Source organism: Accipiter gentilis, chromosome 6 (genome assembly GCF_929443795.1).
Source record: "Accipiter gentilis chromosome 6, bAccGen1.1, whole genome shotgun sequence".
Classification (NCBI taxonomy): domain Eukaryota; kingdom Metazoa; phylum Chordata; class Aves; order Accipitriformes; family Accipitridae; genus Astur; species Astur gentilis.
In genome coordinates this window covers 28,601,397-28,624,584 of record NC_064885.1, presented here as the reverse complement: position 1 = coordinate 28,624,584, position 23,188 = coordinate 28,601,397, and the positions used below count along the sequence as shown (strand labels likewise).

Here is a 23,188-nt window from a genome sequence, read left to right as displayed (position 1 = left end):
TGAGTACATTGAAGTTTTCCCTCTTTGTATTCACAAAACACTTTTTCCTCCTTCCATTGGTGCAAACGACTTGAAATGAATAATATTTTTCTTGTTTGTTAGCAGCATCTCCCCCTGTTGTCCATCGACATAAAATGCAGTGTTCTGGAACATGAGAAAGGCAATACATTTCCTCCAGTTCTTTGTAAGCTGATATGAAGTAGACAGGCACCTTCTGAAGTTTTGTGCATGCTGTGCTCTTTTTTTCTTTGCTGCAACAAGAAAAGCCTTTTCTTTTAACCTGGCTTCCTTTGAAGAAGTAACTCAGGAAGCTTCATGGCCTCTCAAGGTAAGTGCATCTATAGTCTGTATTTTTGGATCATGTTTACAGAAAACTACAGTCTTGTATGTTTCCAGCAATCAGCATCTGATGAAATGAGAGTTTCAGGCTAAAACCACATCAGCCAAAGCACAGTTGTTTTGGCTTCCTTTAATTTTTCAGCATTCAAGAGGTTCCTAAGGAGACTAAAATCTATACTAGAATGTTATTTGAATAAAATATGTTATAAAACGTTAGCATCTGCATTCAATCAGTAAATTTACTGTTTGTATCTTTGTGTTTAAACCTGTAGGTACAGAATACGTGGGAAGGGTAGGTACTGAGCCAAGGGTACCACTATTTTTGCACACTTGTTTCCTATTTCACTTCAAAAATACCAAATCAGCAAATGCTTTTCACTTTCAAAACTGGCCAGAGTCCTAATAACCATGTAGGAAAAACAAATATCTGAAGAATAACTGAATTTAATCAGATTACTCCTACTTGGGTTCATCTTTGTCATGTATTGTCTTTTAGCAGCAGCCGGTTGGGTACTCAGGGCTATAGGCAAACATTGCAGCAAGCTGATCTAACCAGCCTTCTAAAATAATTTTTTCCATGCTTTCAAATACTTAAACTAAGCAGAAGGACACAAAGCTGTTTTTTTCTTAACATGAATGCAACTCTGTGGAGGTCACCCTGTTGTGTAGTACAGAGGCAGATGTTGGCCCAGGGAGTTTCAGCAATGTCTATTTATGTTTGCTAAATGTTTACCCCTCTTTGTTGCCCCCCAAATACTCAAGACATTCTTCATTTACAGCACTGAAAGGTATACAGCAGCAAGGAGGTATTACAGCATTGTTGTACTCCTGCAATTTACTTTTTTTTTTTATTATTTTGCTTATCTTTAGCCATACAAAAGAGATCTGGTTTTGTATATTTTTAATGCATGCTTAACAGAAGGAGCAAAATAGTAATGTTGTGTAATATGGTTTTCATAACGAAGGAACTTGATAATATAGTTCTTTTAGGGACAAGTAACTCTACAAATTATGTTGGTGCAGAATGCTCACTGTATCATACAATAACTTTTAAGTTTTCCCATACCATAAATGAAATGGGAAACATCCACAAAAATAGACAGTGTCAGAGTAGCTTGGATTGTCATCAATATTTAATGTATTTACTGTCTGTTTTTTGTATAGCTTAAAATTTGACAGGTAGAACTGCAATTTGTTGTCTTTTTTTCTCTTTATTATTCAAGAATAACACTAACACTCGGCCACTTCCTGACATTTCATGTAACAACAAGAGTTACGGCAGTAACAGAACCCTGTGAGGTAAAATGATGCAGAAGAGCATATAAAATATTTATTACCCAGTTATACATTTTTAAAACCCAGCTACAAATTCAAAGGGCTTACTTCTTCTTCCTGTGGTCTCAGACTTTGAAAGAAAGCAGCGGCTGCAAAGAAAAATTAAGATCAAAATAAGATTAAACGATGAATCAGGCACAGTGAGTTCAAGTAATGCTAAAGGATCTCATTTAAACCCACAACAGCAGAAGAGAGCTTCAGACTCAGAGCCAAAATTCCTTCTGGACCTCAAACCCCATCGTGCCTAAGTATTGTCACGCATTAGATAAAAATGATCAGTTTGGGGACTGCTTTACTGCTGAAGCGCAGGGGCTCAACTGAACACAAGGATTTGCCATTTATATGCGGAGAGCTTCAGCTTGCTCTTTCTCATTCCGGCAGAGCCAGTGTTACTGAAGGCTGTGGAAAGATGCTCGTAGTAAAAACAGTGGGAGTTTGTTGAGAATCAAATGGCTAAGGTGATCGCTGCACTGTGGGAGACGGTGCCTGTGTGTATGAAGGGGGGTGGGCATACAGGTGCCTGTAAGAGTAAATACTCTTGTTACCTTTACAGCACTAGCCAAGGTAACCATCGCTGTGTCCTAAAGGATGTGTTTGCAATAGCAAACCAGGAAACACAGCTTAACGATATCTGATCTTTTCATTAAGATAATAATGAATAATAGACTGTAAGAGGCTGTGTAGACTTTGATGCCAGGGTTGTAACATCCAGCCTGGAGAACCTGAGATCCCTGAAAAGGTTATCTCTAATTAAGAGAAAATATGCATGCCCTCAAGATGCTAGAAAGCATCTTGCTAGAAGCAAGCCCTCAGCAGTTTGGTGTACATCAGCATGCAGGGCAGCTCACGGGGAGCAGGGCTGAGCAGCTCGTGCTGAGGAGCTTGTGGGCCACCCTGTGTGTGAGCCCAGACCAGCTCCAGCCTTGTCATCCAGACTGAGTGCTCGCAAGCTGTCAGAGCGGATTAGGTGCCCTCCAAGACCACGTCTCATGGTTTAGTTTCATCTACAGGGGTTCCACTTTGTGTCCCCTAAGACTGCTTTATAAAGTGAACCAGAGTGCTCAAAGTGTGGGACCATCAGGAGATATGTTTCAGATCCTTACTCATGATCTGAACTAAAATGCTGATATAGTGACAGGCAGAATGTGACATTTTTGTTCCAGCTTTGATCCAAGCAGTTAGCTGCTGTTTGGCCCTGTTAATTTCTGATATCTTTTTTTCCCTCTCTTTTCCTGCAGAATCTCAGGGACAAACCAACCCAATCTTTAAGGATTACCTCCCTGGTTCTTCTGACCTTCCTGAACAGAATAAGCCTGTTGAACCAACAAGTCTCTGGAAGCAAACATCACATGCTCATAACTTGCCACCTGGTCTGGAGTACCTGAGCCAGGTCCTGAATCCTTCCAAATGTTAGAATTGTTGGGTTTTTTCCTCATAGACTTCTTTGATACCTTGGGGGATGGGGTGGTTTGTGTGGGGTTTTTTCTAGGGGGAGGGGCAGGTGGAGATGGAGAGGCTTTTCTGTTGTTTGATATTACTATGAAATAAGGAGCGTAGGAATGACAAGCCCTTTCTTCACTGCTGCCATTGATTTTTATAGAAATCCATTTGTTGGGCATGCAGCTCTCCTTGCACCAAAGCCATGGTTTTCTTCCCTTTAGGACTTTTTCTAGGTCATAGTATTACCCCTGTCATTGTCCCCTCAGTTTCCTTCCAGCTCCTTAAGAGCTCACCCTCAGGGAAATGGTTATCAAACTCCGGCTGGCCTCAAAAAGACTAAAACAGGCAGTGTGTGAAGGAATTGTCACCTCCTTATAACCCATTCTTTGAGGAACACGAAGGTCTTCTGAGCAAACTCCTGCCAAGGACAGTGCTCTCTAGGTTAGAGGTAAGGTCCTGGGGAGGCAAGCTCCCAAGGAGACAACTTGGTGAGCGTAGGTTGGGTGGCCACACACCCCCTCCCACTCTGTGTTGAGTGGTGGGGCAGGAAAGCGGTAGTGCCTGAGAGAGGGAAATGCCTGCAAATAGAAGTGGGCAAGTAGGTCACAGGCAGGGGAGGGAAAGGGAATGCTGAAGTTTTCTCTGTCTTACTGCTTAACGTGTGGCTGTCCATCTTGCTCTGTGAAACCTCTCAGCTCCTGGAGCTCAGACCAGTGATGGTCTGCAGCTCTGCTCCAGAAGTTTCATCTTTTTCTGCATTTTTTTACTGGGAGGGTCACTCCCTGCTACCGCTTTGACACTGACTCCAGTTTGCATTTCACATGGGGCTGGATTATGCCACTCTCATATATGCTGAGTAACACATCATACACCCTGCCTGGTGTGGGCAGGGACAGAATCAGGCCCCCAGTGTTGTCAGGTTGTGATTCTGGTACACACGCTTCTGCTGTGTTTGTATTTTGGTGGTGCTGGGAAATGTTTAGTTCGCTCGAGGTCTGTATTTTAGATATAAGTTTCTGGTAGTTTTGTACAGAAGCAGGAACTAAATGCATTTTATATTTGGAGCTAAGTTACCTAGATAGCTAATGAAACTGAGATGCACTTCAGAAACAATCTTTCACATGGAGTTATGATTTTCATTTCATGGTGCCGATGCACAAAATGATATGTGTTGTCAATTACATGAGCATTTGCTCACAGACTGTGGGAGCTAGGTTTTTCAGTCTAAAAGTGATTGTGATAGTAAATACTTGGCAGGTTACATATTCAGTCTCGTGTACAAACATGAATTATGCCTCAGATTTACCTGTACGATGTGGGCAAGCAGATTCTATTACTCCATTTTATAGAAGCTTTATATCTGACATAAAGACAAAAGAGCAAGTTGCTGTCAGAACTATAACTAGAACTCAAGACCTCACTCGTGCTTGTTCTCAGCCCAATAACCATGTGTCTGTGCTGCAACCCCGCTAATTATTCTCAATTTTCTCTGCAGTCTGAAAAGTGGAAAGCATGTGTGCAATGCTGATTATTGGCATATACCCACAGCTAGAGTTTCCGTGTGTTGCAGAACATTTTGGTGAGCGATGCTGAAGTCATACTGTTTGTGTGACTAATGAAACAAGCTCATACAGGATAGATTGGAGCAGAAAGGAGATCCGACCAGCAGGGAGAGGGCTGCCTGCAGAATGAGTGTGGGATTCACAGCTGCCAAGGTGTTCCCTTGGGATTTATCCTCATGGACTAAGAGATTTTCACGTAATGAAATTCTCAAACGAATGAAGATGTTTCTAGCAGAACTGGGTATTGTTGATGCCATTGGGAAGACTGGAATACTGTCTATTCTTCTGGTTGTGTGTGTATTGGGGAAAGGTGGGTCCAAATTGAAACAGGCACAGACAAGTGCTACTGGAAGGACGTGGGGAATAGAGAACCTGCTTTAAAACAAGACTGCAAGTATTTCATCTTTAGACTGAAGAAATGCTACCAGAGAGGGAACCGTGACAGAGTACCTAGAAGAGTAAGCAACCTGTGGGACAGACAGACATTTAATTTATAGGATTATATTACCGGAAGAAAGATTATATAGAAAATGGTTGTGAATAAATACAGGAAAACAAATAGAAATGAAGTTCTGGGATTATCTCCAGCAGGAGTGAGGAAGATAGCTAGATAGATTTGAGAAAGCTGAATATATTTCTTAATAAGACCATGATATGTTTGACTCTGAAACAAGGATCCAAATATAGCGAATCTCAGAGAGATCCCTACAGATGAGATCCCTACAGTCTCATTCTAAACAGCAACTTAGGGACTCAGCATATAGTATTGGATGACAGGAAAAAAAAATATCTGTCCTGTACGTTAAGGCCAGACAGCAATATTTCACTCTGCAAATACAAACCCAGAATCAGTCAGGCTGAGGAGCAATTCACTCAGCTGTTCAAGGTGCACCAGAGAAGGGCAATAAACTGCTTCTGCTTTGGCAAATGAATACCATACTTTCTATAACTATCACAGAATTGACACTCTTTAAACAACTTTCTATGAAAAAAGTTACCCAAACCTCATTTTTATCTTCCAGATCACAGCCATAGTTTGAGGAATTGTCTAGCGTCCATCACAAAAATCGAAGGAAACTTTTACCATAGCAGGAACAGAAAGACAAGACCTCAGAGAAGAATTTTCAAAGCAGCTCAACAACATGTTGTGCCACCATTCAGGCTTAACCAATTTTGTAAAAAGCTTCTTAGTTTAGACTTGGTTAGACTGATCACATGTAAATTTAATGCCCACAAAACTGAATACTGAGAATTAGATGTGTATAAGGAATTTTAACATTTCTGAGCTCAGAAGGACTCAGACCCTTGCGTAAACCTGTGATGGGTTGACCCTGGCTGAATGCCAGGTGCCCACCAAAGCCGTTCTATCACTCCCCATCCTCAGCTGGACAGGGGAGAGAGAAAAATATAACAAAAAAAAGCTTGCAGGTCGAGATAAGGACAGGAGAGATCATTCACTAATTACCATCGTGGGCAAAACAGACTCAGTTTGGGAAAATTAACTCAATTTATTACAAATCAACCAGAGCAAGGTAATGAGAAATAAAACGAAATCTCAGAACACCTTCCCACCACCTCTCCCTTCTTCCCGGGCACAACTTCACTCCCGCATTTCACCACCAAGCCCCCCAGCGGCACAGGGGGACAGGGACGGGGTTTATGGTCATCACACGTTATTTTCTGCCGCTTCACCTCCTCAGGGGGAGGGCTCATCACACTCTTCCCCTGCTCCAGCGTGGGGTCCCTCCCACGGGAGACAGTCCTCCACGAACTCCTCCAATGTGGGTCCTTCCCACGGGCTGCAGTTCTTCACGAACTGCTCCAGCATGGGTCCATTCCACGGTGTGCAGTCCTTCAGGAGCACACTGCTCCAGTGTGGGTCCCCCATGGGGTCACAAGTCCTGCCAGAAAACCTGCTCCAGCGTGGGCTCCTCTCTCCACAGATCCGCAGGTCCTGCCAGGAACCTGCTCCAGCGCGGGCTTCCCACGGGGTCACAGCCTCCTTCGGGAACCCACCTGCTCCGGCGTGGGGTCCTCCCCGGGCTGCAGGTGGAGATCTGCTCCACCGTGGACCTCCCTGGACTGCAGGGGGACAGCCTGCCTCACCAGGGTCTTCACCACGGGCTGCAGGGGAATTTCTGCTCCGGTGCCTGGAGCATCTCCTCCCCCTCCTTCTTCACTGACCTTGGTGTCCGCAGGGTTGTTTCTCTTACATGTTCTCACTCCTCGCTCTGGCGGCTGTTTCTCCCCATCCCAACTTTTTTTCCTTCTTAAAAATGTTATCACAGAGGCGTTACCACCATCGCTGATGGGCTCGGCCTTGGCCAGCGGCGGGTCCGTCTTAGAGCTGGCTGGTCTGGGCTCTCTCTTGAACACAGGGGAATCTTCCAGAAGCTTCTTACAGAAGCCACCCCTGTAACCTCCCCCCTGCTACCAAAACCTTGCCACACAAAACCAGTACAAAACCAAAGGGCTTTAGATGCTTTCAAATGCAAGTGCAGAATTCCCTTAATCCACAAGTGCCCCAATAAAATAGCTGCCTTGCAGAAATCAGTGAAAGGCAAAACAAGCCTAACAAGTGGTACAGCCACGTTGTCTCAACACTGTTCATACACTGTTCACAATAAACCAACACACAGACCAAAATCACTCAAAGCTTTTAACAGTTCAGGCACATTAACTTTCTTTCCCCCGTGAAAGTCTATGTGGGGCAAAGAAATCCATATTAAAATCAATATTAAAATAGCCCTACTATTTTTAACTTGTTTATTCTTTTTTCATCAGCAGAGCACTTCCCATGAGCTCCAAGAGTTCACTTCTCTCATGAAACCTAACCAACAAACAGCAAAGATTCTTGGGAGAAAATTTTTAAGTCCAAATATTTTTTATTATTTCAATTACTGGCATGCACATTTCAGAGATTAATGAAAGGGATAAAGAAGTTTCTCTTTTACTAGCTTTTCTTTGCAGCCTGAACTAGCTGCAGGAGATGAGTAGAATTGACAAATGGCTGCAACAGTTTGAATACGTACCAGGCAAGATTTATCAATTGTAAAATATAGAGATGCTGAAGAGCTGTGACATGCTGGTCTCAGAAGGTTGCTGTGTGCTTTCTGTCTGCAGCTGTGAGTAATGTCAAAATCCTGTGCCAAGCGTTTGCCCATCAGGAATTTAAGGAAAAGAGATTAGCAAAGCCTAAACTATCACATAAAACAGGCATAAAAAGTCACATAAAACTGAAAGGTAGACTGAAATTAAGTCTTGCTGGTTTTATAATACTAGTGACTGTATTCTAAAAAAGAATAATGTTAGAGGGATGATAAGCACAGCAAAGCTGGGTATCATGGCAAACGTTTTTTCTCCTGCATTTGTAACCAGCTCACAGGGGAAAGCAGTTTCAGCCAGCCGAGGGTTTCTCTGGGGAGCTGTTGTTTTGCTCATTCTGGCACTCTGGCATGACCATTTGCCAGATTTAGGGTGCAGAACTCCCGGTGCCTGAGGTCAGAGTGTTAAAGCTCATGTGTGCCGTTGCTGGAATTGCCCAATTGCCTTGCTGGGCTGCTCCAGTGGGCCCCTTTGGGATGTGGCTACAGCACGTTTTGAGCTTCAGCCCAAACTCATTTCCTCCTGCACCGCCACGGTGCCCAGCACTAACCTTGGCTTTGGGGAAAGGGTCTTCCCCTCTGCCAAGACCAGGAGGGAGGAACAGGAGGGAGAAGTGGCTCCTGCTTCTCACATACATCTTTCCATTGCTGTTGTCTTCCTCATTCCCCCAGTGAAGGTTATTCTTCTTCAAACGTGCAGGTGAATTACATGACCACAGCACCCAACATCACACTCTTCAGTCATCATTTCAGAGAGATGTCTAAAGTGTGCCTTCAGATACCCCTTAGCCACCCAGCTTGTGCACCTCTGGAAGTAAAGAAATTCTAATAAGAGGAACATAAACACTAAAAATAGGCAGGTGATTACTGGCAGCCCCAGACCTTTCCAACACTCACCATCTTGTCTTTTGTTTTTTTTTTTAAACAGCTGGACAGGATAATTATTCATCAGCAAGTGGATCTTCTTGAAGGTATGTGTGATCCTTGTTGCTCTTTGACAGTGCTGGTACACAGATGTCTCCAAGAGGCTTCCAAGTCTTGCCCCCACCTTGCTGAAGCCTCCTGCTGACCTTGTGTCAAGGCCTGTAATGTGATGTTAGTACGGTGAAAGCTCACTTTCTTTATGCCTGTCCTGCAGCAACCCAATGAGGAGAGAAAGATTACAGTGAGCAATCTCTCCACCAGTCCTAAATTCTCTCCTTCAGACACCTCCCTTTCAAAGTTATTAAAGTTTAACCATCTTTCCAATCCATGGAAAACTTTATTGTCTTTAACAATAATTAACATGCTGTGAGAAGCAAAGCAAATAAAGAAAGGAAGGTCAGAAGGCACAAAATGAAGCATAAGAGTTTCTATTTACATAGTTCCTCAGAATTTCAAAGTACTGAACGAGTATTAATTTCTGCAAGTAAAATGTTTTTTAATGCATTTCTCTCATTCAAAATGTTTTTGGCTTGATTCTTGGATACCTCGCTGGGTGAAAGTTTTGTCACTGAAGTGGGACAGGATCATATTGTTACTTTTCACAGATGATCAAGTAAGAAAAAGCCCAAACCAAAACTAAGGATCTGAATTCTGTTTTGTAATATGTACTTTAGTGTACAGCAAATCAAAGTCTTTGAACTAAAAGTTCCTTCAAAATAAAGATCTGACATTATTATTTCCTTATAATTGTGTATTTTCTTTGTGTCATTGTTTCAAAACAATTTTTTAAACAGTCTTTGTTCCATAGGTTTTTAGAATATATGCTGATACATATATATATATACACTAACATTACGCTAAGGCAATGCTCTACTTGTTTTGCTTTATTAGCCATACTTGGCACAGAGACCTCCAGCAAATACGAGATAAAAAACCATTTGGGACAAAGAGTTTACTTTGCAGTAGAAGAAAATGATTGCTTTGATCGTAACTTGTGTTCGCCTATAAGGTCTTTCACCATAAGGATTGCTGATAACATGGGCCGAGAAGTGATTACAGTGAACAGACCCTTGAGATGCAACAGCTGCTGGTTCCCCTGCTTCCTGCAAGAGGTGAGTGAATCCCAGCCGCCTTTTGTCCGAGCAGCTCGCTGTATGTGCACAGCATTAATGAAGCCTCATGCAACCTCTGTGGGGATGGCAGGAAGGAATTCGCACCCACCTCTCAGCCTGGAGGACCGCATGGAGACCTTCGTTTAGAAGTAACTGCTGCTAAACGAGGCCCTTTCGTGAGTTACGTTGCCAGCATGGCTCCTCCCTTTCATGGGACCTTACTTTCCTTACATCTCAAATAAAGCTTTTGTGTCTGATGATACAGATGTCTCTCCGGTCAGGTAACACCCCAAAGCACTGCTTGCCCTGCCACAGACCAAGGTCTGTTAATGCTACAGATGGAAATCACCCACTGTCCTCCCAGAGTGTGGAGGAGCCCTGGAGGCCATTAGTGCGTGTGGGGACCACTGGGAAGCAGCTCTCCGAGGAGGCCGATGCTTCGCTTCGTGGCTTTGCCTCTCGGAGGCCATATATCTCTGGAAAATTGCAGAACTTGGAAATAAGCTGCTTTGAGTGAAAAATGCAGATCCTATGGACTATCAGATCTTTTCTCCTTATTTGTGACTCTCCTTTATTCAGACATCTTTCTTGTTTTATGAAAATGTTTTATAGGTTAACTCATCTACCTACTTTCTCAGTACTGCATCAGGGTTTTAAAAAAAACAGGTCCTTTGGTAGCATAGCTACTGTATTAAAAAGGTTATAGGATACTCACTGATTACAATAACAAAAACTTTTCACAGCATACGGCTTTTATCAAATCTTAAGATCTTAGCCTCTGGTAAAGCTTTTGAGCTTCATATTGTCCACTATATTTACAAACACCATTAGACAGCCTTGTAATATCCTGTTCACAGTTTGGTAAAATTATATATAATTATATTCAATAAATAAATATTTTGTCATTATATAAACAATACACTATCATGGAAAAATATACTAATATAAAATTAGTTTATAAGATTTTTTTGTTTTCTTTTGTTTGCTAGTTGGAAGTTCAGTCCCCACCAGGTACAATAGCTGGGTATGTTGTACAGAACTGGGACCCCTTTCTGCCAAAGTTTACTATACAGAATGAAAGTAAAGAAGATGTACTAAAAATAATTGGCCCATATGCAACCTGTGGCTGTTTTGAAGATGTTGACTTTGAGGTACGTTTCTTACTGCTTTGAATAAATTTTTCACTCAAAAATCCTCTTATTGTACCCTTAAAAATATTAGGTACGTTGCTATAATTATGCAACGGAAGAACAACAATGTGCATTGGAGTTCCTGACTTGTACTCTCAGATACCTACAGATGTTTTCTGGACAGGAGTGACAATTCCTTGAAGGAAATAAACATGTTGCTAAGTGAAGTCCTGGTCCTCTGCAGTCCATGAGCAGTAAACCATTGATTTTGATAGGGTTTCATCCCACATGCATTCACCGTTACCTGACACATGGTCCCTTGAAGCCTGTGGCATTCAATTTGCTGCCTTCATTACTCTCAGACTGAGAACCATGGGCAGGATTACTGCCCAATATGTCTACATCCATTTGACAACATTGATCAGGAGAAAAATAATTCTGAGGAGCCATTGAGATATTTCAGGGATGAGAGGAAGAATGGGAGATGCTTAACAAAACCCTGGGCAGAGTTTTGTGATGTGAACAAAGCGCTTTGCCTTAGTTAAGGAATCGTAAAAGAGCTTCTGTGTTGCTCAACTTGTTAGCCAAATCAGAAGACTTCAGGGGGTACTGTCCAAAATTTCAGTATACTCGGAGAAACGTGCAGATGGCTACATAATTGATAACATATCTGTCAGTTGTAGGGGACAGCAGTCCTTAGCAATGGTACTGCTGTGACTTGGAGCATATCAGAAACACGAGACAGGAAAAAAAAAATCATTGTGAAAGAAGAGCAAAAGTGGTAAAAATGTTCACAATTGCTTTCCTCCACTTTTCTGCCAGCTCTAAAGATGCTGATGTTTCCAAACTTGAGACCCTTTCTTGTGTGCCACTCCTAAAGGCATATCTGACACTAATAGAGCATCTCAATGATAAGAATAAAAGAAGAACCTGACAACTATAACATACTCTGTGTGGCAGGGCACAGTCATTAATTCTGTGGAGATATAATTTACTTACATTTAGGTGTATTCCTGTTTTTTATTCGGGCAGGTGAAAGCTCTCAATGAGATGTCAACGATTGGCAAAATTTCCAAGTACTGGTCTGGATTTGTAAACAATGTCTTTACCAACACTGCCAACTTTGGGATCCAGGTCCCTGTAGATCTTGATGTGAGAATCAAGGCAGTAATGATTGGTGCTTGTTTCCTCATTGTAAGTACGCAAAGCCAAGAGGCAGACCTATAGAGGCGGGCAGACTGGGACCAAAGGGGCCTTTACTATCAGCTGTGATCCTACAAAGGCATAAGTGGAGTAGAAAGCCAAACCTACTACCTAAAAGAGAAATTAACTGAAAACCTTTTAATTTTTATGGCTGCTTTTGGTTTTTATTTGCTGAGCATCTTTAGGTTCCTAAATTTCTGTTTATTAAACTCTTTAAATAGTATCCCACCTGTAGTTCAATGTCTTGCATGGCAGGATCAAATACCAGCATACATATCAAACTTACCCAAGTGCCCCAGATCCCTTATCCATTGTGTTTGAATGGGTGTATGAACCAGAACAAAAGTTCTGTTATTTCTAACAGTAATTTCAAACCGTAAGTGTCACTTCAATAGTTCTGTCGAGTGTTACATGTAAGACTTCAAGTCATATAAAATTTCCTAAAAAATTCCCCTGTGAAGATAATCGTAAGGTAAGAATTATATGAAAAGGAGAATACTCACTGCTAGGGGTAAGGATGAAGTTAAGAAGCATGTTTCCTAGAATTACAAATTGATATTTGCTGTGTACCTCTTTTGCCAACACTAATGGGTTAATATTAATGTGCAATGGTTTCAAAATAATCTGTGCTACATCAGAGAATATAGAACAAAAGGACAAAACTATTTCAATTATTTACTGCTTTTCTTTAAAATAGCAACGATTCAGAAATTTTGCTTTTATTAGGAGAGAAATGTAGCTCTCAAAGATTTTTGGATTCTGTCCTCCAAAACTCCTGTTGCTCAGTGGCAGAGTAATAGAAAACGATTGACTAATCTAATTACTTTTTGTAACAAAAGCCTACAAGTAAGACTTTTGATAGTAATTGTTGCATTTTTGTACCTTCAATATTACTCACAGTTTGTTTATTTGTAGGACTTAATGTTCTTTGAAAACTCTTTAGATGGATTATAACAAGATGACAGAAGCAATAAAATATGCAGAATGTGTTTCAGTAAGTAAAAATGAACATAAATTGATCTTCTTGCTTTGAAGCCTTATACGTTAGATACTTCCTAATTCTTTTTCATTTTCTTCCAGAAATCGCTTGAGCTTTGGACATGATTTTGAACTGCACAAATCCTTGTTCCTTATAGGAAAAGATAGGGAGATAATGATGATGTTTATTAAAATATGTCTCATGTAAATAATAATTTCCCACTTACATTTTATGTGCGTTGTAGCTAAACACATACTTTTCACACAGAGCACCGTTGCTTTGGAACAGTACTATTTTCTTCCCTCTCTTTTGATGTTCCTGCATGGGAAATCATGAAAGATTAGATGAAGGCTTGCAGCGTCACTGATGAAAGGCTATGTTTAGAGAAGCCTTTGATGTTTTGCAAGTCCTGGTACCAGTTACTAACCACATGAGGGTGTGTTTTGGGGGTTTTTCTTTTTCATAATTTTAGAAGTAATTTTCTGATTTGTTATTTAATTAATAGTAACAAACTGAGATTGAAAGTAACAAATATAAAGACGTCGCCCGATGGGAAGTTTGAGATGTTATCTGTTTCAGTGAGTTGAAAGAAAGGAAGTTATGTTTGCTAGTAAATTAATTTTACGGCAAAGATTCGTTTAATGAGTGGCAGCCAGAAATTAAGCTTCCAGCGCTAGACTTCGGAATATGAGCTCTATTCAGAAAATCTGGTCTTCCAGTATTTTTATTGAAGGCAGGCTATAAGGTTTGCGAGGTGGTCCTCTATGTGCTAGAGGTGCACAAATCACTTCACTTTGAACTACCCAGTGTTAAGGATTCTTGCTCCCATCCACTCAAGATGTTCCTTAAAAGGTTTGTTCCTCTTTATAATATCTGGTGATTGGTAACTTTTCAGTCAGACTTGCCTGAGAGCAGTCTTTAACAGAATTATTCTTTTTCTCTGGCAAGCTCAGGTATTTTCTATGATAGGATTGTGCAATAGGAGCTTTTTCAATTTCAAATAGCAGTTTTACATAGCTGTTCACTCCTGTAGTCACACCTCATCATACTGTTCCCAAACATTCCCACCGACAGGCCTTTACTAATATAAGCTTCCTTTGTAGGAACATCCATGATGTATATATGCAAGACAGAAACCGAAACATTTTTGTTGCAAAATATTTGCCGTATGAACTTGCTTATGCCTCTCTTAACAACTCCAGTGGTCCTTCAAGAAGCAAATAAGTACCGTACAATATTGGTGGTAAAAACAAATCCTGTCATAGTCACTGGTCAAGTTTCCAAGGGGAACATTTTACAAATCACCAGGAAAGCTTGATTTTTATTTTTTTTAGCGTGAACTAGTAATTCAATTCTTGCAAACAACCAACACATCAACGGAAAGGAGAGGAGATAATGAATAATTCATAAAAATGAAAAAGAGCTAAATTTATCAGGTGATTAATTCTCAACAAATATTTAGACTAATTTTAAATTAATGTTCATGGATATGAATTCAAACACAGTGAAGTCAGGAAGTTGCAACTAATGTTCCCATACTGAAATTAACTCAGGAATGCTTATAGATTTAAACAGTATGTTTTAGATTATATACCACACTTAGGTATTTATACAGATTTACATATGTCTTGAAAATAATTGTGGTTAACAAGCTCTGACAATCATCATTATCTGTTAACCATTTCATTACTGGCTCTCGCTGTGTTCCTTAGCAGCGCAATCAGGCTGCAATCCGCAGAAGTTGCAAACTCAAAGGGAACGAACCATTGCTGTCACCTCTCCCAGGAGGAAGCACCCTGTGAGCTTCATGGGCAAGAAGCTCCCTCGTGTGGAAATTTATAGTTTTGCAGAAGAATACAGATGACTGACGCCAATTTGCGATTCTCACTAGTTTCACACTGGTGTCGTTCTACTAAATTCAGTCCTTTCACTCCCGACTTACTCTAATGCATATTGAGAAAAAGAGCCAGATTTTTATATTGATTTTTCTCTTTAAATCCCTTTGCCATCTTGGACAGAAGTGACTATTATTGTAGCCAACAGTCTTGGGTCTCATACAAACCACGCACTTGCACTGCTGTTAAGTGTGTCTGAACCCGTGGCTGAATGCAGTGCCTAGTGAGATCAGCAGGCTTCCCTGCTATCTGCCACTCTTCCTCTGCAATTTCTAGCCTTCTTATGACCTTTAACAAGCCAAAGACGTCTTTGAAGCAAATGTGTCCAACCACCACTGAGGTCAATACAAAATAGGGTCTTATTTACCTGCAGGGCTGAATTTGGCTGTAAGGGTCCACATATATACCTTGTAGGTAAGCAATACATGTGTATATTTTTATATATATTGCAACCAGATGATAGTACTGTATTTCTTGCACTTAGTGACTTGCTATTTTGTGTGTTAGTACAACTTTTTTTTTTTTTTTTTTTTTTTTTTTTAAGTGTAATTCTTGCATATGTGTATGAGTATGCTCGAATGCCTCCGTTTACACCCGGAGGCAGCTTCTGGGCTGTGCAGGAACAGGTTCAGTCCCCGGATAAAACAAAGCACTGGGGCTGGGATAGCTCTTGCTGGCTAGAACTTCCTCAGCAGCCTGCTTGACCTTGGTCCCAGCCTTCAACATCCTGGTAGAAAATCAGCGTCAGTGCCAGTGCTTCTTCAACTGGAAGCTCCTTCATCTAAACCACTGCTGCCATACGAGGGCAGGTATTCTTCCTCAGCCAAGACGATGGAGTTCTGCATGATGCTACTAAATAAAAGCTAACACATACTAAGATTTTTAAACCTGCAACTCTAACTAGTAACTCTTTCTTATTAATAGCAATGTGTTTCACATTATGGGAGCTGCATATACTCTTTACAAATCTCACCTTTCACAACTCCCCCATGGGCTAGGACTGACTCTCCAAAGGACAGTTCAGTATTCCCCAAAGAGGGACAGATACTCTCTAAAGGAGATTCATGTCCTGAGCATCTTCTAGAAAGAAACATGATTGTTCTAATGAAACAGAAATTGTACTTAATCCAGCCAAGCAAACAGTTTCACACTTGATCACTAGCCAAATTGTAAATCTGCGTAGTACATCATTCTTGTGTTCAGTAGATGGCAGCAACAGTTCATTATTACAATATTTAGATTTCCACAGATCACAAGTTGTACCCAGGACGCTGATTAAAGATCACCACACCTTTAACTGCTAATTGATTTCTATTAACTGGAGGATTTTATTTTCTTTGTCTGTTATTAAACCTTTGTCACATGATGTTGGGTTATCTTTATTGTCTGCAACTTACAGCTGAATTATTGGTAACTGATATTTTATGAGATATGATAGATGCATGGGCAGATCCAGTCTACCACAAAGTGAGATCTTCTGGTCAGCCCAAACCCTATTTTTAGCACCTGGAACATCTACTCCAGCTTCCACAGGTGGACGGAAGAGAAGCCCCAGCCCCAGGATGTTCCCCAGCTTTTGCAGAAACAGAAAGTGCTGTGTCTAAAGGAGTTGCTTTGCAGTGGGCTCCCTAGAAATGTGGAAGGTTTCTATGGGTAAAATAACTTTGCGCCCATGTCACGTCATCACGGTTGATCACTAGGTGCTGTCCTGGGGCAGAGGGATGGAACCCCCCTGTAGTGCTGCAAACCCAGATGACACCAGTACCTGGGAAGGAGCTGGTTTGTCCATGGGAAGATCCGCCACTTTTTGTAAGAGAGCGGCAAAGTAACATCTCTGTAAGTGCTGAGATTTTTTGGTTACCTAATAATTTGGTGGATGCAAAAGTACTTCTCTTCATAGACTTTGATGTGCATATTGAAAAGATCTCTTATTGTTTCAATTGGTTTATTTATTTTAGGATTAGACAAACCTAGAAATGATCCAAAATATAAGTTTTCTAATGGAGTTGTCTAAGTGGTACCTGTTTGAGGGGGAGGGAGCAATTTCAATTTCCTCCTCCTGACTCTCTTCTTAGTCGTATTGATTTCTTTTCAATTAGAATGATATGGTCTATGTTAGAATGATACATACTAGTTTAATTCAAAGATTAACTTTAGGCTTTTAAATGTGCTTTTTTCTTCCCTAAAAATGGCTCCCTTAGGGGGCAAAAAGACTTTAGTTCTTTAGGGAAAATTACCCCATATCCTGTGAAAGGAGATGATTCCCCCCCTACCCCCCAAAAATCCTAGATGTTTTTCTAAACTTGACGCCTCATAGAATAGCTTCCTTAATGCCAAATCATTATTGAAGTACTCTGTTAGCACCTGCCATGGGGCAACAGTTTATTCACGATTTGTCAGCATTTTATTACTTCACTCCTCCAAAATGAAGTCAAAGAAAAAAATGTTAAGAGATTAATACCTACCTTTTGGTGTGAGACAGCCCAGATACAACTTTCTGCTTGCTTTCTGTGTTTGTTAGTATTACGCTTACAAAAGCACACTAACCTTTACAAAAGAAAGGTCAGAAGGACAGAGACTGATGGGTGCTCAGTGCCTGTGCCCCCAAAGGGCATTCATTCCTTTATCCCAAAGGACAGTGAATTCCTGCCACTGTGAAAAGGACACCTGCAGGTGACCTCACGTTGTTGTGTGTCTCCTAGATTGCCATTGAAAATTCATCTCAATTCACAACTAGGTCTTGTTCTCCAGTCTCTCTTTGCAAAAACTGTAGACTTCTCACCCCTATTCTCACTTCCATTTTTTTCTGGCAAAGGAGCATAAACATAGTCATTACAGCATTGCTGTAGGAATCAGAGTGCTGACCTCATCTCCCTCGATATCCACTTGAAAGCTACAGATTTCATATTAAACCTTCTGTATTAATGTACACAGGACTATTCAATCTAATGAACCTCAGGTCTCACTGGTTATTGAACAGGCGCACAGTGAAGTTGATGTTGGTGGGCTCTGTTTCCAGTGTGGAGTCCAGGGGTCTGCTACAAAGCCACGCAGCACTGGTACTTGCTCAGCTGGTTTGTCAGTCTTGGTTTTGAAATAAATATACTGCATTGCACGGATTAAATCTAACCCCTCCATTTAATATCCTCATTCATGAGGAATAAAATAAGTGAGGCAATCTTGTATAGACTCGAGTTCTGTGCTTTCACAGGCTGCAGGTTCCGTTCTGTGTATTTCTTATTACATGGGCTCTGGCACAGAATAGGTCCTAAAATCTGGATATTGGCAAGCAGGTAAGCATGGAGAGTGCTCAAATGCTTAAAGCTAAGTGAGCGCTTTGCTCTTACTTCTGAAGAAGCCAGCACCTCGCAGGTTTAATCCTCGAATAACTGTGTAATAAAAAATGTCAATGAGAACTCCAGAGTTCTCGCATAAAATCCTAATTGGGAGGAAAGTCCCCAGTTACTTGAGTGACCTCACTAATTCTGCTACTTGTTTACCTACAAGTAAGGAGTACCTTCCGGTAGAGGTTCACAGATTAGGCTCAGTGTGCAATGGAATAGAACAGTATTACAGAAAAACGCAGGCCGGGCCCCGGTGCGGAGAGGCACGAGGTGTCACCCCGGGAGCCCCGCAGCCCCCCCGGGCTGGGGCAGTCGCTCTCTGCTCTAGCGCCTGCCTGCCAGGGAGCCTGCACCTCGGGAACGCGAGGCTGGAAAGTAGGGAAGCACACACCACACGTTTTCCATCTTCAAGTTTCTAGAGGCCGGTCATAGTATCTCTAATAATGTTTTTATTCTGGTGAGTATTGGATGGAAAAATCTTCCTGCCAGTCATTTCAACAGGACTCGTTAGCTCGATGTGTTTTTCCACTTTAAGATATTAATTTGAAGGACTTCTTTTGCTCTGTGCCAGCCACATCAGGTAAATGCTACATTGTATTTAAAACCCTAACGCAACAACAACAAACCCACAAAACCCCCACAAGCTACTGTTGCAGGCATTGCTCTATTGAGAAATATCTGCTTCTATCTAGAAATGACCATGGACATTTTGTGTTTTTTTTTTTTTCTCTGATGAGCACTTTTAGAGAAAGAAAATGTCAAAATACTATTTTATTTAAAAAAGAAAAATCCTATTTGCTTTGCAAATCCAGGGTAGAAATTTTGGCTATTACACAGGGTAGTTTGCTGAGTGTTATCAGAGTGAAAAAAGATTCTTTATTTATTTAAGCTTCCCTCCTATCTCCAGTTCCATATAGTTGTAGACTAAGGCTCAGAGCAGCTGGGAATTAAGTAAGAGCCACAAGTGCTGCTTTCTCCAGCCTTCAGTGATGCCCAGTACCAGGGCAACAACACTGCACCTGGAACTGTATGTTTCCCTTGAAAATAAGACCAGGGTTAGACAAGTCCTTACTGGTTGCAATTCAAGGCACCTTAAAAAATGTCAGTATTTAAATCAAGAACTAGAGGTGCATTTTAAATGCCTTAGAGTTTAGCATGGTTTAGATTCAATAAATATTTGATTCTGAAACATTTTCTCTTAACAGGGCCTACCATATGAGAGCAGTATCACTCCAATGCCCTGAAAATGCAACAGCTCAGATAAAACCAACAAGTTTAGCCAGGACAAGCAGGGTTATTACTTAAATTAACAATGTAGTAAATAAATTAATTAAATGGTTTCCTATCAGGAACAGTTTTATCTCTGCCTTTATTGCTGCAGACTATAAAGGACCTGATATAAAATGGTGTCATCTAATACTAACTCACAGAAAAGTGAAACCCCAACAAGAATTAGGTTGTACAATGTATTTCATCCTTCCTGATGTAGTGCTGTGGCTATTGTCCCAGCAAAGCCAATACAGTCCCACAGTTTGATTCCTTTCCTTTCCTAATGGAGTCTAATAGAAAAAGAGATTTTTTTCCTTTTGATGATCTGCTACATGTGTCATTATTGATGTCCTTCATCCACCCGGACACTAATATGGTATTCATCATTGTGATACCAGACCCAGTACTCGTTGCTAAAAACACATGCAACGTGAAGTGATACTATGCTTGGCAGTGAGGAAAGCTTGAACGGGTGCATTTGCTTCTTGCTTTGCTGAATAACTGCAAGTAGTGCATGAGGAAATAACATGAAAGTTTCGGGGCAGTAGGTGAGGACAAAAGACACAAAAGCTAGGGAGGCCTGTAGAGGGAAGTGCCTGAGTAAACAGGATAGGGTGTGTCTTTGGGAAGGCTTTGTTCAGCAAGAACAGAGAAACACCAGCTGAGAAGCTGACTTGAACGTGCCAGCAAGTGTGACACCGAAATAAAGCTTATGTATGTCAGCCACAAAAACTTCCGCAAGCGAAAACTGTTTGCTTTTAGCTGCAGTGGTTGGAACCAGTGGGACTAGGCATTTTGTCCTGGTTTTTGGTTTTTCAACAGAAAAACCTGTCTCCTCCAATGGGTATATGTGTGTGCCTTCCATACGCACACCAGCTGGGAGACCCTTACCACAGAGCGGGTGGGTCCAGGCCGGGGCGGGTGGGGGGAACCCTATGTGTGACCTGACTTCTGACTCACCTGTTCGTATAAGCAGTCTCACAAAATGATTTGTCTCCATTCTTTCGGTCTTTTGCTCAGTCCTCTCTTGGCAGTACTGGGTTTGACGTGTTTCAGGGAACACGGTGTTTTAATTGAACTGTCACCTCCCTGGGTAAGGCCACTGGCCCTGATGTCGGGAAAGGTTGAGTGATTGGGGAGCTTGGGAAGAGGAAGAGTCGGACTGAGATGAAAACCACAGGGTAACCTGAGCTGAAGGAAAGAGCGAGGGTGTCATGGGAATAAAACAAACAGGAGGTGGAGGAGGGCACAAGGAGAATAAAATACTTCTATCAAAAGTAAATGAATGCTTTCAACTAGCCGTGAAGCCTAATATGGTCTTTACAAATATGTGCTCTGTGGAAGAAGTATGATGGATCTTCGTTATAAAATAAACGTCTCCGCTGCTGAGCTGTTCAAGCTATAATGCTCTCTTATCTTGTACTTCAGGAATATCACTGATAGAAAATGATTAAGAAGGAAAAATGTTTTAAGATAAACCACAGAGATGCAAAATGCATCATGCAGCATTGATGCGCTTCGCACCATATATATTTATTACTACAAATATGTGTTAGATTTTTTGGTGAACTTTTTACTCTAAATCACTTAACTGTAAAAAAACTAAAATAGAAGCCTTTCCTGAAGGAGATCTAAAAGAAAGAAAAAAACCAAAAACACCCTGTACAAAAGAGATCAGACTCCTCTCTTCTTCCAAGCTGTCCTGGAAATTAAATTTTGTAAATAGCTTTGTTTAGTCTGTTGTTCATAAAGCAACATCATCTTAACTGCAGTTTTGGTTGATATAGAAGGGTTTAGAGTTCCAACACTACAGCGAAGCATTAAAACCACAGGGCTTCATTCAAAGCCCAATGAAATGAAGGTTAGCCTTTGGATCAGGTCATTAAAGCCTTTCATCAGAGGAGTCCAGAGTCATTGTACGCAGCTCTACCAGCAAGTATTTTGTATTATTAATGCAGAGAAAATAACTAATAGATGGTGTAAAACATTTGTTCTAGTTCTAAAGCCATAGAAAATACTGATGAATGCTGTTATAGATCTACTTAGGCAGAAATCACATGCTTTGAAATTCTGGGAAGGATCATTGAAAGAGAACCATATAGAATAATTGTAAATACCAGTGTGAAAAAAGCTTTTGGAGACCTGCCTAAGGAGCATATTGGTTCCAGAAACCTGCAGAGCCTACCTGCGTAAACTTGTAGGCCAGCTCATCCCATCCAGCCTGCAGAAGCTGCAAGTCCAGGGGACTGGACCTCCCGTCTCCGCCAGGAGAGAGTGTCCCTTTCCCAGTACTGGGGGGCAGGGACCATCGTCCAGGAGCATCGTGCGTCTCGGCAGGGCTGGCTCCCGGTGCGCGTCTCCGATGGTGCGGTGTCCTCCAGCAGTGCACTGCAAACCTGCCGCAGCTGGAGGAGAAACCACGGTCTTTGGCCAGGAGCTCCCACCTGGACGCGTCCTTGACAGGCAGGGTGGATGTATCCTGCTTTTGCCTTGCCAGCAGTGAGATGTGGTTAAAGGGAGAGGAGAGGGCATCTCCTCATCAGTAGCAACCAGCAGCTCAATTACATTAAACAATTGAATCAAGGATTGGATGGCAAATACAATTTATAACACCACATGATACAGCAACCAGGGAGAAATATCTCCTGGGCTGTGAGTAACTAACGTGACAAACCTGATTTAAGAAATAATATGACTAAATGTGAATCCCCTGAAGGCTGTGCTAAGGATCTCTAAGGAATGGTCCTGGCCTGAGCGCGAGGTCACTACTTTGATGAGCAATTTCTTCATGTGTAATTACTCCACATCCCAGGTAATCTGTAGGAGATAAGACTTTACTGTACCTGACGCTGGTGGCTAGGTCTTAACAGTGAATAGGGTTTATGTCTGATGTAAATCTTCTTTGTTTTTCTTTTCCTATGTTTTGTCCTCCCCAGCTTCCAAACCTCCCCAAATCTCCCAGCTCTGTGTGAGCAGCAGTGCCTGGTGCTGGCTTTCCTTGATTCTTGTTCTTAATTGACCTGTAAATTTACCTCATAAACTCTTGCAGATATAGTGGCCCTTCTACCTTTGCAACTTCTTAATTATCTTCTTAATTAATGAAAGCCTCAATGTCCCCAGTATGTTTTTATCAGACAAGTCTGTTATGAAACACATTAACTTGGACTTTATTGGTTTTAATAACATCCTCTCCTCAGCCTGGCTATGTGTTTAGGTATTGCACTATTCATCCTCAGCTTGCTAAAAGAAGTGCCAGTGTATATAACAGCACAATTGAAAACAACCTCATTTACAGCTTCTCCTTTCTCAGCAGCTCCCTGACAAGCCTAGGGTGCCTAATCAAGAACCGTAAAGTTAAAAGGCATTATTAGGACTGAAATATTATAAACGAAAGCAGACGTGGGCCTGGGTGCTGTCAGATATTCTTCGCTGTGCTCGAACCGAGGTGGGGCAGGGGAGTGGGGGCTCCTCCCCTCCGGCCAAAGATACCCCCTGCACCGTGGCAATGGGCTGCTGCTTACCAGCTTTTTATTTTATGTACCTTTTAAAAGG

The 23,188-nt window shown here is 41.5% G+C and overlaps 1 protein-coding gene across 1 annotated transcript; it reads left to right on the top strand.

Moving 5' to 3' along the window:
• The first annotated feature begins 232 nt into the window (after positions 1 to 232).
• LOC126039577 (phospholipid scramblase family member 5-like) lies at positions 233 to 13,340 on the top strand. The gene is made up of 8 exons (XM_049802912.1): positions 233 to 328; positions 2,913 to 3,064; positions 8,709 to 8,751; positions 9,596 to 9,816; positions 10,806 to 10,967; positions 11,979 to 12,140; positions 13,065 to 13,143; positions 13,230 to 13,340. The coding sequence occupies exons 1-7, from the start codon at positions 316 to 318 to the stop codon at positions 13,101 to 13,103; spliced, it is 792 nt and encodes a 263-aa protein (XP_049658869.1). The 5' UTR covers positions 233 to 315; the 3' UTR covers positions 13,104 to 13,143; positions 13,230 to 13,340.
• The last annotated feature ends 9,848 nt before the right edge of the window (positions 13,341 to 23,188 follow it).

Coding starts and splice junctions, on each gene's coding strand:
- LOC126039577 (XM_049802912.1), top strand. Junction 9,817..10,805: donor TCCCCTGCTTCCTGCAAGAG/GTGAGTGAATCC, acceptor TTTGTTTGCTAG/TTGGAAGTTCAGTCCCCACC. Junction 12,141..13,064: donor TTGGTGCTTGTTTCCTCATT/GTAAGTACGCAA, acceptor GTTTATTTGTAG/GACTTAATGTTCTTTGAAAA.